The sequence below is a fragment of the Mchenga conophoros genome, linkage group LG8, assembly GCF_057382185.1.
Source record: "Mchenga conophoros isolate Kocher_MC1m ecotype Shallow Benthic linkage group LG8, M_conophoros_male_GT1.1, whole genome shotgun sequence".
Taxonomy (NCBI): Eukaryota; Metazoa; Chordata; class Actinopteri; order Cichliformes; family Cichlidae; genus Mchenga; species Mchenga conophoros.
In genome coordinates this window covers 25,052,381-25,068,484 of record NC_140533.1, presented here as the reverse complement: position 1 = coordinate 25,068,484, position 16,104 = coordinate 25,052,381, and the positions used below count along the sequence as shown (strand labels likewise).

The window sequence follows — 16,104 nt, the reverse complement described above, 5'->3', positions numbered from 1 at the left end:
TTTAAGAAGCTAAATAGTGCAAACAGACATGTATAGATACCTCCAAAATGCGATTGTTGACTGTGATACGTGCTGCCTACAATGGTAACTTCTGTTCTTAAGTGGAGATGATAGGCCACTGTTTTGCAGCATTCGGCAATATAAGGTTTCTCAAAGTCTTGTGCTATTAGATATCGCTTTTGTCTCGTTTGCCTTTCTTATGTGTGTGAAACGTGTGTTCTCGCTGGCAGGTTTAGAACAGTCACACTGGCTTCTCCTGAAGCCTTAATAACTCTAGTTGTGATTAGTTACTGTGCATTATTTCTGGCATAAATTCTTCTTTGCCTTTTACATCCTGTTTGTTCATAAAATCAAAAGGTTTGTCAGAAAAAACACATCAATACCTTAATAAAACATCCTAAGACTTTCCAATCTTTCTTGTCATGAGGCTCTATTCACAGCACCAAATACCTCCTTGCAAAGACTTAATGATAAGCTCTGTAACACGATAGCAAAGAGGTTAGACACTAATGTCCTTCACAGAACAATTCAAGTCACCGTGAAATTGAAGGGGCAAACTGGACGATTAGCATGTGAATGGCCCTCAGACTATGCCCGACGTAGTCCGAGGAAGATACTGATCTAAGAATGGGTCAGGGGACAGCTAGCATTACAGCATCTGGTGATGCTAACAATTAGGAGTTGCAAGATTCCTTTATATTATGTAACTCCTTCCTGTAGTCCAAGAAACGTGCTCAGAGGGAGACAGACTCTGTTTTCATAAGATTGCACAGTCGACTTGGTGCTTTAAAGGAATACAGCACCTAAAATCATTTCAGTTTCATCATATTTGAAACATGGGTTTTCTGAGAATTCTACATAATCAAATCTAAACAAAATTGCACAATACAGTTTTAATCAATGAATTGCAAAAAAAACCAAAAAACCAAAAAAACCCCAGATGTAGCAAATGTAAAACAAATTAAAACTCCTATATTTCCAATTAATATTTCATTTAGGGTTTTTTTTAACAACTTGTCAGAAGGTTTAATAAAGAATTTTTGGCAATTATTTCATAATTCAGTCTTTAAACAGTTAACTATATAAACATTTAATTTGAAATTTACTATAAGGTGAGCTTTGTGGTAAGGAAGACAACAAAACATCCAAGAAGATGAACTTTTCTCAAAATGTCTCTACATTTTAATTGATTGTATGCTAAATGAATATATACAAATTATCTAAAAAAAAAACAAAAAAACCTTAAAATCTAAAATAATTTTATTTTAAAGAATAATAGTGACTTTACTGTCATTACTTTTAAAAATGTATAATTCTGATTCTACTTCTTATTTTTGCTATATTTAATTACCTTTGTTATCTTGATGTTATTTGGCAAAATTCTCCAAAAAACATATTTTGATTTCAAAACATTCTTTGTCTGTAAAGTCTGGATTATATAAATGTTTTACATTTGTGTGTGTATATAATGTTTCTGTATGCACAGGTACTTTACTCATTACCCAAATGTTTTGATTAGTGATTGGGAATGATCTTGGAAGCTTTAAAATTAAGAAACTGTAATACATTTTTTGTGAAACACAAATTATACTCATTAGTTTTGGAAAACCTTTTCTTTAATTTATGCTTAAAACTTGAAGCATTTCAGACATTTAGAGAAAGAAAGATCAGCAAATGATCATGATGAAGATTTTGGATAAGACACTAGCTTTGTTGAGCCCAGCTACATACAGTAGTGCTTTTTGTCAAAATTTACAAAATGAAATATTAAAAACAACTTTTCTTTAAGCCTCTAATAAGAGCAAATAACAATACAGCATATTTAGAAACATATACATTTAAATATATACAGTATAGTTACACAGAAAATAGAACTGCTGTTGATAATGTATCAAAGGTTGGGCACTTGACAGGTCCAGCTTGTTCGTTCTGGCTGGTATATAAACTCCCTCCTGAAAGACAAACAAACCCAAGTTAGTCTTTGCAAGAAGCAATTATTTTAGATAAACTGAACCATGTTTAAAACATATTACTTGCTTTCAGTTACTGTCATATTGAATGAAAGAAAAAAGCTCTTAAAGCTTGCTGTTACTAAGGCTGTAGATTAGTAGACAATCATAGTACATAGTGCAAACATACAAATTTGCATTGCAATGTAGAGCAACTTTTCTGAGCTGTTTCTTTTACTGTCTTAGCTAAAGGCTTTTTCATTTTTCCATCTTGGAACACTTCTTAAATTTCATCTGTAAATTGTATTGTGGAACCTGTTTTATGCCAAAAGACATGTACATTTCCAGTATAAATTAAAAACGACTCTAAACCTACTTAGTTTGTAAAAGTCTTAAAAATACACAATACAACATAAAAATTAAAAAGTAACATAAAAAGATAAACTTTTCTAACAGTTGTACAAACAGAGAGGCTTAAAAGCTTTAAAAGTTTTCTGGGAAGTTAGTCCTCGACCTGCCCTTTCAAAGGGCCTAAAAGTCCAGAAAACCCAGTATGTCCGTTCAATTGTGTAGAAGTCCAGGAAGAATTTGAATTAACACCCACAAAATGGTATAAATGTGATTGTCATTTGCCTAATTTTTTGCAATAAAATCTAGATAACAAAGACCCCAAAACTGATTTGTCAATGAAACTAAAAGCTTTGGAGTGAATATTGATATCAGTCACTTTAGCAAACCCTTTGTTTGTTGAGTAAAATATCTGATGATGAAAACCAGTGTTTGTAGTACTTACTCTCTCTGTAGCTTTCCACTGCTTTCACGACAAAGTAAACCCTCATCACACGGACAAATCTGGTTGATGCTGAATGCCAGGCCACCATCAGGCACATAACAGCTCTCATCTAACGTCAGTCTTCTTTTGCACACCTGCTCACCATGATGCCGGGCACAACACATCGATGCTCCACAGTCTCTGTCAACTTTACACCTGGCACCTGGATTAAGGAAACAGTGGTCACTTCTGGTTTCGTATGAAGAAAAATTTGGAAATTTAAAAGATTTGGTTACATTTGTTGGTCCACCCTTACCCTCTTGTCCATCGGGGATACTGCGGTGGCACTTCCCGAACATGCAGCTAAGTCCACGAACACATTGTGCATCTCTCCGACAGTAATGACCCTCCCCTCTTAGAGGCACACAAAGGCCAAAGTGGCGATCACATGAGAAACCCCTTCCACAAGCTCTGTCGTGGTCACATGCAGCCTGAAGAAAAGAAGGAAATCATTGCAAACTTTGCCTGAAATTCTAAGCCCAGTTTAAGACAGAAGGGCCATGTTGCTCTCATACCTTTTCTACAGATGTCAAATGATTTCGTTAATTCAAACAAAATAATCATGGCCACTTTCAAGCATCTTACCGTGACTGGTTTGGCAACAGGAGTGCTCTGTCGAAGTGCTTTTGCTCCTTCTTTGGGAGGACTGTGGGGCATGTTCAGCATCCAGGCCCATATACGTGCTTCTGTCCCATAAAAGGACAGACACAAACAAACCAACCACAGATTTCCAAACATTTCCAAAATGCACAAAAAAGGATTAATAAAAAATGAACAATGATTAACTTAAAAAGAGGTGAGTCAAAGAGAAAGCAAGAAAAGCTCGAAACAAAAATCCAGCGCTTAAAAGTGCAAGTCAAAGTGTAAACAGTCAGTACTGAAGGTATCCATGCAGTGACACTGGCTCACTGCTCTTCTGGTTTGACTTTTATAGGTCAGAAGGACTTGACCTCCCCCCACCAGGCTGTTTGTCCAAACAACAGAGTAGGAGGAGACAATTAGTTGTTAATGGATTAACTAAATTGTTGGGGTCACCCCCTGCAGTCAGAAAATAGTGGCAAAATGGCCATTCATGAAGTGGGGAGAAAGGGAATGGGGAGAGATGGGGCACTGAGGGTGGTGATGGACTGACAACAGTTTCACACAATAGAGCCAAGACAAGCACCACCTTCACGTGATTATCTCTACCAGAAAAACAAACAAGCAGGACAAAAGCAGACAAATTAATGACATGTTTCACTGCTCTCTGACAAGTAGAGCCACTGCAAGTCTTGACCCCAAACACTGGGTAAACACTCCTGGCCCCGACCTCGACTGTCCTGATACCCCCTACCCTATCCCACTTCAGACCTCATGCTGTGAGCAATTTGGAGAAGTGCACCCTGCGGATGAACCCTGAACTCATTAAATGTAATTACCATCAGGAGGAGAAGGGAGACAAGGTGCTGTAGGGGAACAAAAAGAAATTTTTTTTCACATTTTTGTCCTGGAATCTTTACACATGACAAGCAGGACAAGCAATTCTCTATAAATACAGTTATGATAATAACTGAAATGTCCAACAATCAGCTAGTTTTAAGTTTTTAATATACACAAAGTGTGTGTTTGAAATCATTTCGTTATGCTTTATTTATCCAGGTAAAAGTCTCCCATATGATTTAGTCATATAACAGATCATTACAAAAGTAAAATTAAAAGCAGTCACACTGACTAAAAGAGTTTAAACTCCCCCACAATGACCAGTTATGACAATTTCAGCTCCTTCCGTACTGTTCTGACTTCAGGAATAAACATTTGTGAGACATAGACTATACTGGTTGTGGTTTTTACACATATAGATATAGATAATTCTAGGTAGTTATTAAAATTCAGATGATATTGAGTCTCCTTTATGGCGTCAGCAATCATGCAGAAATGTGGTCATTCTTGCAGAAATGAGCAAGGCCTTCCCTTAAAAATATAGCAATATCTTCAGTAGTGTCCTCACAGATGTAAAGGTTTCCCATGTACATAAATACAGGCCATACCATCAGCAATGGTGACTTCTGATTCAAATGACCACGTGTCCATGATTTCAAATGACACTCCACATCTACAGCATGGTTTACTGAAGTGTTTTTGAGTCCATGCGGTGATGTCCAAGACAGTCTGTTTTTAATGAAAAGCTGACTGAGAGCTTCAAAGACTACTCAGTAATGATTGAGGGCTTTGTCCCATGCATCCAGAGTTTTCTCCAGTTCCTTTAAATCTTAATTATATGAACCATCCATGATGAAATGTAATTTTAGATTCAGAAACAGTCATCTTCTTCTTTCTGGGATTCTCTTTTATTTCCATTTGGATTCCACAAGATGTTTTATAGGCATTTTAAAGCTTTTTCAGTCTTTGTTTCCCCTGTGCAGACCTTTGTAAAACATTTTCTTGTATCAAAAACAAAATAAGCATGTATATATTTTCAAAAACATACAATTTCATATTTTTAACATTCGTTATAAAGGTTTCACGCTTTTTAAAATTTGCAATGTACACAGCATCCAATCTTCTTTTTTTTGGGAAATTGGATTTGGTTCTTTGTTTTGCTTGGATGAATGTAGTCATAGCTTACACCTCGCTAAACCCACACAGACCCTCTGTCTCACTCACGAGCCTCCAGGCCACTATAAAACCCACCACTTAATGTCTCTCCAACTAAGACAACATCTTGTCTTGTCTATAATTGTAATTAATGCACCTTGTATGGAGAGCTTTATCTAACATTACCAGGTATTTCTTACTCAGCCTGAGGTGCCTGAATAATTGTCACTAATTTACATTTTCTAAGTGGCAGACAGCCCAGATCAGATACACAGATATTGCAGTCTGGGACTGTCTTAGCTCCTTATCCTTATCAGAACAGAGTAACACAGACTAATGGCACAGTTAGTGGGCACAATAGTAGCAATTAGCAATGTGTAAATAAGTACTGTGTCAGTGTTATGCAGCCTTTGGAGCAGTCTAATCATTTTGACTGGATTATTGAGTTATAAGAGGTAATGCAAGGGATGCATTAATGAGAGAAAGAAAATATAATCTATTCCAATCCATTCAAATAAATGACAGATAGTTTTATCGTACTCATCAGTTTTCTGTTCATTATTGGTAAAAATATTACAATGTTTCTAAATTGTAGGCTACATCAAAGCTAAAATTGGGTTATATTTGGTTAAGTTTAGTGGATATCTAGGTGATGCCTAGCTGTTGTTTCAAAAATGATAACGTGTTATGTATGTGTTTTGTTTTTTTTTTAAAAATACACCCAACTCACTTATTATTTTGCTGTGACTTGATTGCAACCACAAAGCTACACAATGTCCATTCCATGTATGCATTTATGTTAAACAGCATTTGACCTTAAATTCTGTTTCTCGTGGGGTTACGTCTCGATATGTGTTTCATGGTAAGGATATTTATATGGACCTCTGGATAATGAAAACGTATTATTCCCACAGAGGCAGGGGAACTGGGAAGCAGTGTTGCCTCTTGGGATGAAGGTGCTGGGTCAGATGGTAAAGAAGGGGCAAGTACGTTTTGGAACATTAAAATCATGTCAAAGGATGCAAGGGTACAACTTCTTGCATCCATTATTTTTGTCACCACGGTGATTGTGTAGACTTGGGTGAAAAGATATACCAACTTGTTGCCGATAAAAACATGAGAAGGGTGATACTTAGAGGAGGGGCAATTCATTTCTTCCAGGGACCACATGAGAAACTAGGATTCTTGTGATGGGCTGCACCAATAAGCTTACAAAGAGACACAATTAATATTGAGCAGAACTGAGGTAAGCGTAATGGTTATTATTAGTCTTTAAGCTGATTTGTTTCTCTGTTTGCTTTGGTTTTAAGCAGAAATGAAAATTGTTAATAATAAAAAAGGGGTTAGATTTGAATGAGTTTTCAGAAGTAATGATGTTGTTTTGCCTTACAAATAAAACCTGTGGTAAAAGGATACATTTTCACTAAATATGCTATTAACGTAATATATTTTCTTGTTTCTTTTTTTTTTTACTTTTTAGCCGAACCTGAATATTAGGTACGTGTCTGGCACAGTCATCTTTTCAATGTCTTTTTTGGAAAAGTTTTAGAGCTTGCAGACTCATCATTGCATCATCAATTTTTCTGTTCTGTAACTCATAAACAGAACTTTTAAAGCGAGTCACACATACACATATTCATCATTCCTAATAAGATTTACAGCACTGCATTTTGCATCAGAGGGATTACAGTTTAAACTACACCCACTCCCTCCCCTTATCATTCTTTTACAAAAACGCTATTGTTATACATCTGTACTTACAGTAAGATATCACCCTGACTATTTACCCAATGCAGTGACAGATAACTGTGTCTCTACGGTCCTCAACATGTTTTCCCTGTGTTAATGACTCTGCTAATGACGCTTGTAATGCATGTAAAGAATCAACATCGCTGATGGTCGTGCAATTAGGGATTAAGAGAGACAATAGACAAGCTGATGTCTGCCCATTGTAATGGACCTTGACCCCCCACCCCACCCCCCAAGACCACCACCTCCACCACCACCATGGGGAGCTGTGAATGGTGGAGGTTATGACGAGTCCTCATTCCCACTTCCAAGAAAACACTCAGTGCAAGACGGATGGAAAATTTGGAAAAGTCCCTTAGAGTGTATGTTTATTCAGGTCAGTGGAAAAGAATTCGTTTCAGCATTACTGAAATTACAGTGTGCAGTGTCAGGCCATGGTAATAAATATTTATAGTCCGGGAAAGGCAAAAGCAAGTTGTGCTACATCAGCTGTGTTGTTTGTTCTTCTGTTAGCTGCTTGAATGTTTCATGACAACTGGAGAGTGGAAACTTTATGGACAATAAAATCAGTTAGTGGTTGGTGTACGATTGAAAACTGTCAGCATTGATTTTGCGTTGTTCACCAGTAGTTATGATTTTTTTAAAAAGGGTTTAGATGTATTGGGAAAGATTTGTAAATCGAAAGTAATGTAGATGTGCTTTAGTAATGACACAATGACAAAAACAGGCACATGTTGCACATTCATACATTATTGCCACAGGCTAAAGACAGAAAAGCCCAATTCAACTGGCTGAATGGCCAGTGAATGGCTATGCTAAGTGGGAGTTTCACCTCATAGATCAGATGTTTGCTGCACAAGTATCTGCGAAAGATAGCGCATCGTTTATTTGCAGTTTATGCATCAGAAAATATTCAATGACTACATTATTCAGACCTAATTTTAAAAGATCTGCAGACGGTAAAGTTAAGGCAAAATTGGAAATATTGAAAAATGATTTTGTCATTGCATTTGCACGTTTGTCTTTGGGATTCTCTCTCTGTTTTTATGGTTAGCTTTTCCTTTGCTATGTCACTTATGTGTAACACTTTGATCCGCTAGCATGGATCAAATCTTGTATCCACTCTAGAAGGAGGCAGTGGTAACAGTGAACCCAGTATTGGCAAACTTGTTTTCTTAAAGCTCATTTTGATACAACGGGAAACAACTTAGCTGTGCACTGAATAAAAATTAGCACATAGCCACTAAACACAGGAAAAATTAGCCATTAAAGAGACAAATGTTTTTCTTTCGGTGATCGTTGGAGACCAGATTTAAATTGACTTCCATTTATCAAAATTAACACTCAAACGAATATCAGCAGTACTCTGTTTGCTGTGGAAGTTTCAAGATGTTAGAAGCTAAAGCTGCAAGCTAAAGCTGCAAGCCATGCAGCAAACCTGCGTGTTGAGTGGTTGCTGATGTTTGTTATGTTTGTTTAAACCAGCATGCTGTTGCAGCTCTGTTTACCCCCCCCCCCCCCACACACACACACACTTTGTCTTTCTTACTCATTGTCAGAAGTGGTTTCTATAACTAGATTTGATGAGTTTAAGAGCTTCGTAGGGGTTCGCTGCCATTCTTTTTTACTTACTTAATTTCCCTGTTTTGTGTAGAGTTACAAAGCTTAACATTGTTCTTTTTGTTGGACTGTTGGGGGGGAAAGGGGCATCCATGTTTTTCTTATCAGCTTCACTATTTTGTAATTTTAAAGCTACAGACATGTTTTTTCTGTATTTGGCCAACATCCTGTAACCCTTAAAGGATAAATTGACTTTTTGGACTTTGATTTCCAAATAATCAACTTCCATCCAAGTGTCTGAACACATTGATAAATGCAATGATATTCATACAATTTGTCCTCCGAGAACAATTCAAGAAGTGTGAGCAGAATTTGTACAACCCCCATGCTGTGAATCTGGCTGTATCCCTGTAGCACGATGTGTTCGTATCATAGTGTTCTTCCAAATTGAGGTTACAATTTAAAATGAGGTGCTAGAAATGCCTTAAAGCCTTTTCTCTGTGTTTGTGGGCAGGCAATTCACACCTTGAGCAAGCAGGGCAGAGGTTTTATGGTGCTTTGCATGAAGTGAAGTGAGCAGTGAAATGAAGCCAGTAGATGTTAGCAGGTAGAAGACTGCTGCTGGGACTAAGATAGGATTAAAGCTGTACTCACATCAGTACACAAATACAAATACACGTACATGTTAAAAAAAAATCTAAAGTAAAGTTTGTATTACTAGTAAAGTTACAGTAATACAAAAGTAGTTGATAGACAATTAATTAAATAATGTCCAGTCATTAACTGTATTCTTTAAAAAATGAGGTAACTTTATTATTGGTAAAACAGATGTTATTTCTAAGGGAATGGCTCCTATGTTTAGTGTCAGGTTTTCTGTAAATAAGATGACTTGTTCTTGAATTGAACTGAACTTTTATGCTTTAATTTAATACAGAAAAAAGAACTTAAAAGGGTGACGTGAGAAAATATAAGTCTTGAATTTGACTCATCTTGAAATCGACTAACACAATATATGGCGAGCTGAAGGATTCACAAAAACACCATATGTCTGCCTCTGTGACTCAACCAGTTCCACATCTGTCCGTTATGATTACTAATATAGGGTGACAGTAATCCTGCAAAGACACATATTTGACAGGGACATGTTGTTCTAAACCTCATGATAGTATTATGTCAGCTGTGTTTTGTATCCATAAAACAAAATAAACCCCCATCTTAACACTAAAAATAACCTCAAATGAACCAAACGTGTGTTTATTTTGTCGTTAGATCTTTGAGTACACTCCTATCCAGGTTTAAATAAGATACTGCTGATACCTGTTTTCAATTGGAACAAGACCTAAGAGTGTGATTCCTTCTATAATGGGAAACAGGCATGCTTTCTTTGTGCCAGGTTTAGGGGTTTTTATCATTAAGATGGGAAAAGAAGCAAAGGACAAGAATGTAGAACAAGGGTCATTGGTGCCCAATAGTTAAAACTGTTATTAATATTAGTTTAAAGCATATAACTGGACCCCACAAAAAAACTGGTGTAAATTGTGTCAAAATAGGCACCTTTGGAACATCTTCAGTGTATTTTGGTATATATTTTTAAGTGTCTTAAACTTTACTGGTCTATCTTGTAAAAAACGTTCCCCTAATTTGGTGTAGAGCTGCCTAACACATCACTTTAAAAGAGTTAAGATCTTAAAACTCTGTGTCATTGCTCTCCTTGTCTGCCAGGTGTGGCGCCTGCCTTTTCTTCTAGAAGCGCAGTTGTGAGGTCAGACAGTGATTTTGTACGAGAAGGCCTCGCAGTCTCAGTTCTAATTAATCCCAAAGGTGTTCTCTCAGGTTAAGGTCGGGACTCTATGCAGGTCAGTCAAGTTCTTCCACACCAAACTCTCTCATCTATGTCTTTATGGACCTTGTTTTTTGCACTGGTGTGCAGTCACGTTGGAACTGGAAGGCGACATCTCTAAACTGTTCCCATGAAGGTGGGAGCCTGAAATTGTTGTGACTGCACAATGCAGTCAGACAAGTACTGTTCTCATGGCAATCACCAAACCAAGACGGAGAAGCATGATTTGTTACTCCAGATAACACGTGGCTCAACCCTTTAGAGTCCAGTTAGGACTGTTCTTGAACTAATCTGAAGGCTGCATGAAGTTTGGAGATCTGCAATAACTGACTCTGCAGAAAGTTGATGAACTCTGCCCACTATGTACCTCAATATCTGCTGACCCTGCTTTACAGAACCTGAGTTGCTATCATTCCCACTTTGTTATAATACCACTTCCAGCTGACTGGAATATTTATTAGTGAGGAAATTTAATGACTGGACTTATTGCACAGGTTGCATCCTATCACAGTACAAAGCTGGAATTCAATAAGCTCCTTAGACCTCACAGATGTTTGGAGAAGCAGTCTGCATGCCTAGGTGCCTAATTTTATACATCTCTGACCATGGAAATGATTTGAACACCTGAATCCAAGTGACTTCTTCAGTCTCAGCTGACTGCAGGTCAAACTGCAGGTCAAACTGCAGTCAGCTGAGACTGAAGAAGTCACTTGGATGAGTGACGAAACGTTTCTCCCACAAAACGCTACATCCAGATGAACAGAATCAACATTTGGAGATTTATTTTCCTGGATGATTGAGAATGCATCAAGACGCTTTTGGTAATATAGTGTATGTCTTCCAGTGATGGGAAGAAACCCTGACCAGCCATACCTGTCATCCATCTGCAGTCAGCATAGTGTTTTAACTCAGCCTTCAATATGCATTGCCAGTTTATTAACATACCCATTTGGTAGTATTGCTCAGGCCTTTAGTTACTTGTCAGCTTGCTTGAGTTAATTCTGCGTAATAGTTATTCACTTGTCTTTTCCACTGCTCAGGGAGTCTACCCTTGACCCACCCACCTGCTTACCTGACCTGTTCATTCTGATTATACTTGCTGGAAATGTAACCTGCTTTATGTTCCCAAGTCCTGACACTGCTATCCTAGAAATCGAGAGACTTTAATCTCCTGACAAGGCAAATCCACACAGTCATGCAGCAGTTTCTGTAGTGTAGTGGTTATCACGTTCGCCTCACACGCAAAAGGTCCCCGGTTCGGAACCAGATGTTAGTTTGGTCCTTTACATGTCACACATAGTTTTGATAAAAACAACTCCTTCTGTGTTACTAGAGCCCTCTGATGGTCATAGTCAAAAAAGGGACCCTTTTGGGTCCCCTTGGATTTTTGATTCTCAATATATCAGTCATTTTAAAGACTAGTTGCATGAAACTTGGCTAGGATGTGCATTTTAGCATTATTTTTAAAATTCATTGATCCCCTCTATGGTGTTGTGTATAGTAAAGGAGATTCACATAAGTGTTACCATCTGTGGTCCTCGTACCATTTTGGGTCCCATTGACTCCCATTATAATCACATATTTTCGATATACTGTAATCCTGACGTGATAATTTTTTTCTCGTGAATACCTAATGGATCTAAGCCTCAGGCTTCAAAATAAAGGAAAAATATGTTTTGGATCCAATGAGCACAATATTAGGTACAGCACCACCATAGACATTTTCAGTGGTTTTGAATGCAGGACATGGTTATCTTATTATGCAAAATACATGACAATAAAACAGCTGACCACCATAAAATAGTCTCGATGTAGTGGAACTGATATAAGAGAGTGGTGTGAATGTGATTGAGAATATATTTATAATATATATTACGGGTTAAATAAATAAATAAAAAATAAACAGGGGTCTTTATGACAATAAAGCTATAAAAACATAAAAAATATTTACAAATTTATGAAAAACTTTATATCTGTGGTTAGGTCTGAAGTTGTTTAAAAGATCTGATGTGAAAAAAAATGAAAAAACAATTCATAAAATTCATTGCTATATCACCTTTTGGATGGGGACCATTTTGGGTCCCGAGGGATACCAATGGAAGTATATTGCAAAAACTCTTATTGCTCCAAAAATAATAATGCATCCAAATCAATTCTATTCTGAATTCTTTACCTATCCAAGGCTCTAATAACCTCATGCCAAGTAGTTCCATTTGCAACTCATTTTTTGAAAATATTGCATATTATGATTTTTTACCCCCCAAAAAACAGGGGTTTTTATGACAATAAAGCCATAAAAACCTAAAAAATATGAAAAAAATTATGAAAAACTTTATATCAGTGGATAGGTCTGAAGTTGTTTAAAAGATCTGATGTGAAAAAAAATGAAAAAAAAATTCATAAAATCCATTGCTATATCACCTTTTGGATGGGGACCATTTTGGGTCCCGAGGACCATAAAAGGGTGTAAATTCTGACGACCATCCAAGAGCTAGTTCTGCTTTTTCTGTCTGGTTTCCTCTTTTTATTAATATGCCTCTGCAGCTTTGCACTACACTTCCTGTTTTTTAAACTTCCACTAACTTAAGCCTCTGTTGCTAAGGCACTAAGAACATATATTTATTCTTTAACACTTTACAAATGCAGCTTACTAACCAATTTTGCTAGAGTTACTGTATTACTTCATATTGTCATTCTCCAACTGAATAAAGTTAGTTTACACATTTTATTATCTAATACCTTTAACCACTTAACATCTAGTGTTTCAAGGATCAGTGTGAGTGAAGTTAAAAACTCAAATATGCAAATTAATATTTCCTTTTTTTTGTAAATCAGAATTTTCAATTAAGACACTACTTAATTGAAAATGGTAAATATTTCATGGCTCAGACTTTAAAGTTTTAAGCGGATTAAAGTGTACATATGGTATAAAACATTTCTCATTAATGCAGCAAACATTGTGTTGCTCACATTAATTTTGTTGTTGTTCTTTCTTTTCTTTTTTAAACAGTTCACACAGTTCACAAACATTATGAGTCTGGAGGAAATTCTCATACTTGGCAAACATTTGTGTGTTGTAGCAATATCAGTGAATATACTTTTAATGAACTTCTCACATCAATCGGCAAAATAAACAGTCTCCTAAATAATCATGTGGTACAAATTTACCGGCTTACTGGATCTATAAAAACAGTAAAACCTTCTGCTCTACAGTCACTGTGTTTGCGTATTAAAACAGGGGAAGATAAAACATTGTGTAAGTTTATGGGGAATCACAAGGCAGGTCATATTTTAAGCATAATTCTCCCCGCTAAAGGATCAGAGTGTGTTGGATCATTTTCAGCCAGATCTAGCAGCTCATCTCCATCCAACATCTTGTTCCAATTGATGACAAATGCGCTCATTTAACATTTTGACAGGCGTGAAACACATTTTGAGTTGGCCTTTTTGGTTTAGTCAAGTTAAACCTCTTTCACGTTTCATCCAGAGTTTTGCCCTAATTATGGTACCTTGTGAACAAGCAAGAAGTCACATGAGGAGAAACCCAAGGTAGACACATAGAAAAGATAAAAGAAAAAAAATGAAAATATCCTATACAATACAAAAAGAAGAATATGCTTAAAGTAAGCCGACCACACTGCCTGTTTAATTTAGGACTAGTTTTGTGTACATCTGCTCTGTTTGGTTTATGCACCAAAATATAATGTGCATATTCTGGGAATTTGCACGTTTCAACATTTATAATATAAATGCAAGAATTTAACAAGGCCTACTCTACACAGAACCACATGATGTCCTCCTACCAGTTCATAAAAACACAGGAGGATATAGGAGAAAAATATTGGGGGGCATTAACTGATCATTTCAGAAGAACTATGAATATCTTAATACACCTACTAACATTTCGTCATCCCACTACACTGGGACATTCATCGCTGAAAGTAGAGCAGCACCAATTGCAAATATATGCTGGTGGTTTCCTTATTGTTAACAAATCCTACGAAAAGACCAAAACAATAAAGAGATTCATATAAAAAAAAAATATTGTTATGCAGCTACAACCTACACACAGTCACACACAGTCACACACACACACACACACACAAACATGTCACAAATTCAGTGTGTGACATGTTCCCTTATTACAACAAGCACACACACCTTGACTTCCAATCCTGTTAACAGAAATGCTCATTGGAGCACCAAATGTGTATTAATCTTCCATAAATTTGCTGTGCGTTTTAGAAAAGGTGAGGACGATGATTTAGGTTTTTTTTTTAATTGATATATAAAATAAGGCCAGCCACAAAACCTGTTATTTCAGTTTAATTATTCTTTAGTTTTATACTTGTGTGATCTTTATATAAGACCAATAATAAAAACAAACTAAAAAGAAAAAGATGTAAGCTCTCTAAAAGCAAAAAACTTCAGTTTTAGAGATTTTTTTTATGTGGACAGCTGTCTGTAACATGCTATTGGGACAGATGGAGAAACTTGTGAGGTGCGTTCAGATGATGTTTCTTGTGCCTAAACATAATTACTTTGTGTGAGTAAGGGCAGGGGTGGGCAATTACCAATTTACCAATGGGCCAAAACGGGCTATTGTTCAGAGCCTCGTGAATAAGATGAATATAGTTCAGTTTATAAAGAGATAATCTTAATTTTATGTCTTTATAAACTTCTAATGGTCAGAGTAGATGATTTAATTATTGTTTTTCTTATTTAATTAACCAGGAAAAGTAAGACAACAAAGATTAAAGTTCCTTTTATGTTCGCGAAGGACAGCAGTCCAAAATTAGTAGCACATACACACATACACATCCAAATCCATGCACCAGTTAGATTCAAAATCCAAAATTTTAGGACAGCCCAACCCTAGGTTTGAGTCATATCATCAATTCTCCGTGCCTGACTCTGTGCAGCACGTATCATAACAGCAATTCTTCTACAAATAAAGAAGTTACTAAACTACACACAAGGCTAACACCGAAGTTTTGTGCTTGTTAGTTTTTATTTGCAATATTTGCTTAATTAATTACTTACTTAAAGCACCGACACCAGTCTTTCCCTCCTGAAGTGGCCCATAGTTCTGAGAGGGTTTTCTGAGAGACATATCAGGCATCTAGTGTGAACACAGGAAAAGCTCTGATAAAATCCAGCAATCCAATAGATAAGATGGGAGTTTTCATCATGGAGCTGTAGCCAAGAAGTCTACAGCAACTGTGTGATGCTATCATGGACCAAAATGTCTGAGGAATTTTTCCAGCTCCTTGTTTAATTCTTTCCACGAAAAATTCATATAGTCCTGAAGACCAAACTACCAATCTGTACCTAATGAAATTGTCAGAGACTTATATAGCACTCCTAGAGGGAAAAGAAACTGGGAAATAAAAATGGTCACCATAGCGCCACTATCAACAGCACCTAAATAATTCCAGGTTCTTCTTTTTCAAGTGTTGGACACAAAACATATTTACCTCATCAAATAATCTTCTACTACCAAGAGTAGAAAAACAGTTCTTTTCAAACCTTTCAATTAAAAATGTGCATTATCTCTGTAACAGACTACAGAGGAAGTTCTTCTCAAAACGCCAACCATT

At 36.5% G+C, this 16,104-nt stretch overlaps 1 protein-coding gene across 2 annotated transcripts; it reads right to left on the bottom strand.

Moving 5' to 3' along the window:
- Positions 1–1,724: 1,724 nt before the first annotated feature.
- Positions 1,725–15,803, bottom strand: LOC146568860 (dickkopf-related protein 3-like). 2 transcript variants are annotated; one of them, XM_085283437.1, is made up of 5 exons: positions 15,548–15,803; positions 3,367–3,467; positions 3,038–3,212; positions 2,743–2,944; positions 1,725–1,952 (listed from the first exon to the last, which is right to left on the bottom strand). In XM_085283437.1, exons 1-5 carry the CDS (start codon positions 15,624–15,626, stop codon positions 1,892–1,894), a joined length of 618 nt encoding a protein of 205 aa, XP_085139563.1. In that variant the 5' UTR covers positions 15,627–15,803; the 3' UTR covers positions 1,725–1,891. The 2 variants fall into 2 exon arrangements, with proteins under 2 accessions (XP_085139563.1, XP_085139564.1); XM_085283438.1 differs by lacking the exon at positions 15,548–15,803 and having other exon boundaries at positions 3,367–4,088.
- Between the last annotated feature and the right edge of the window lie 301 nt (positions 15,804–16,104).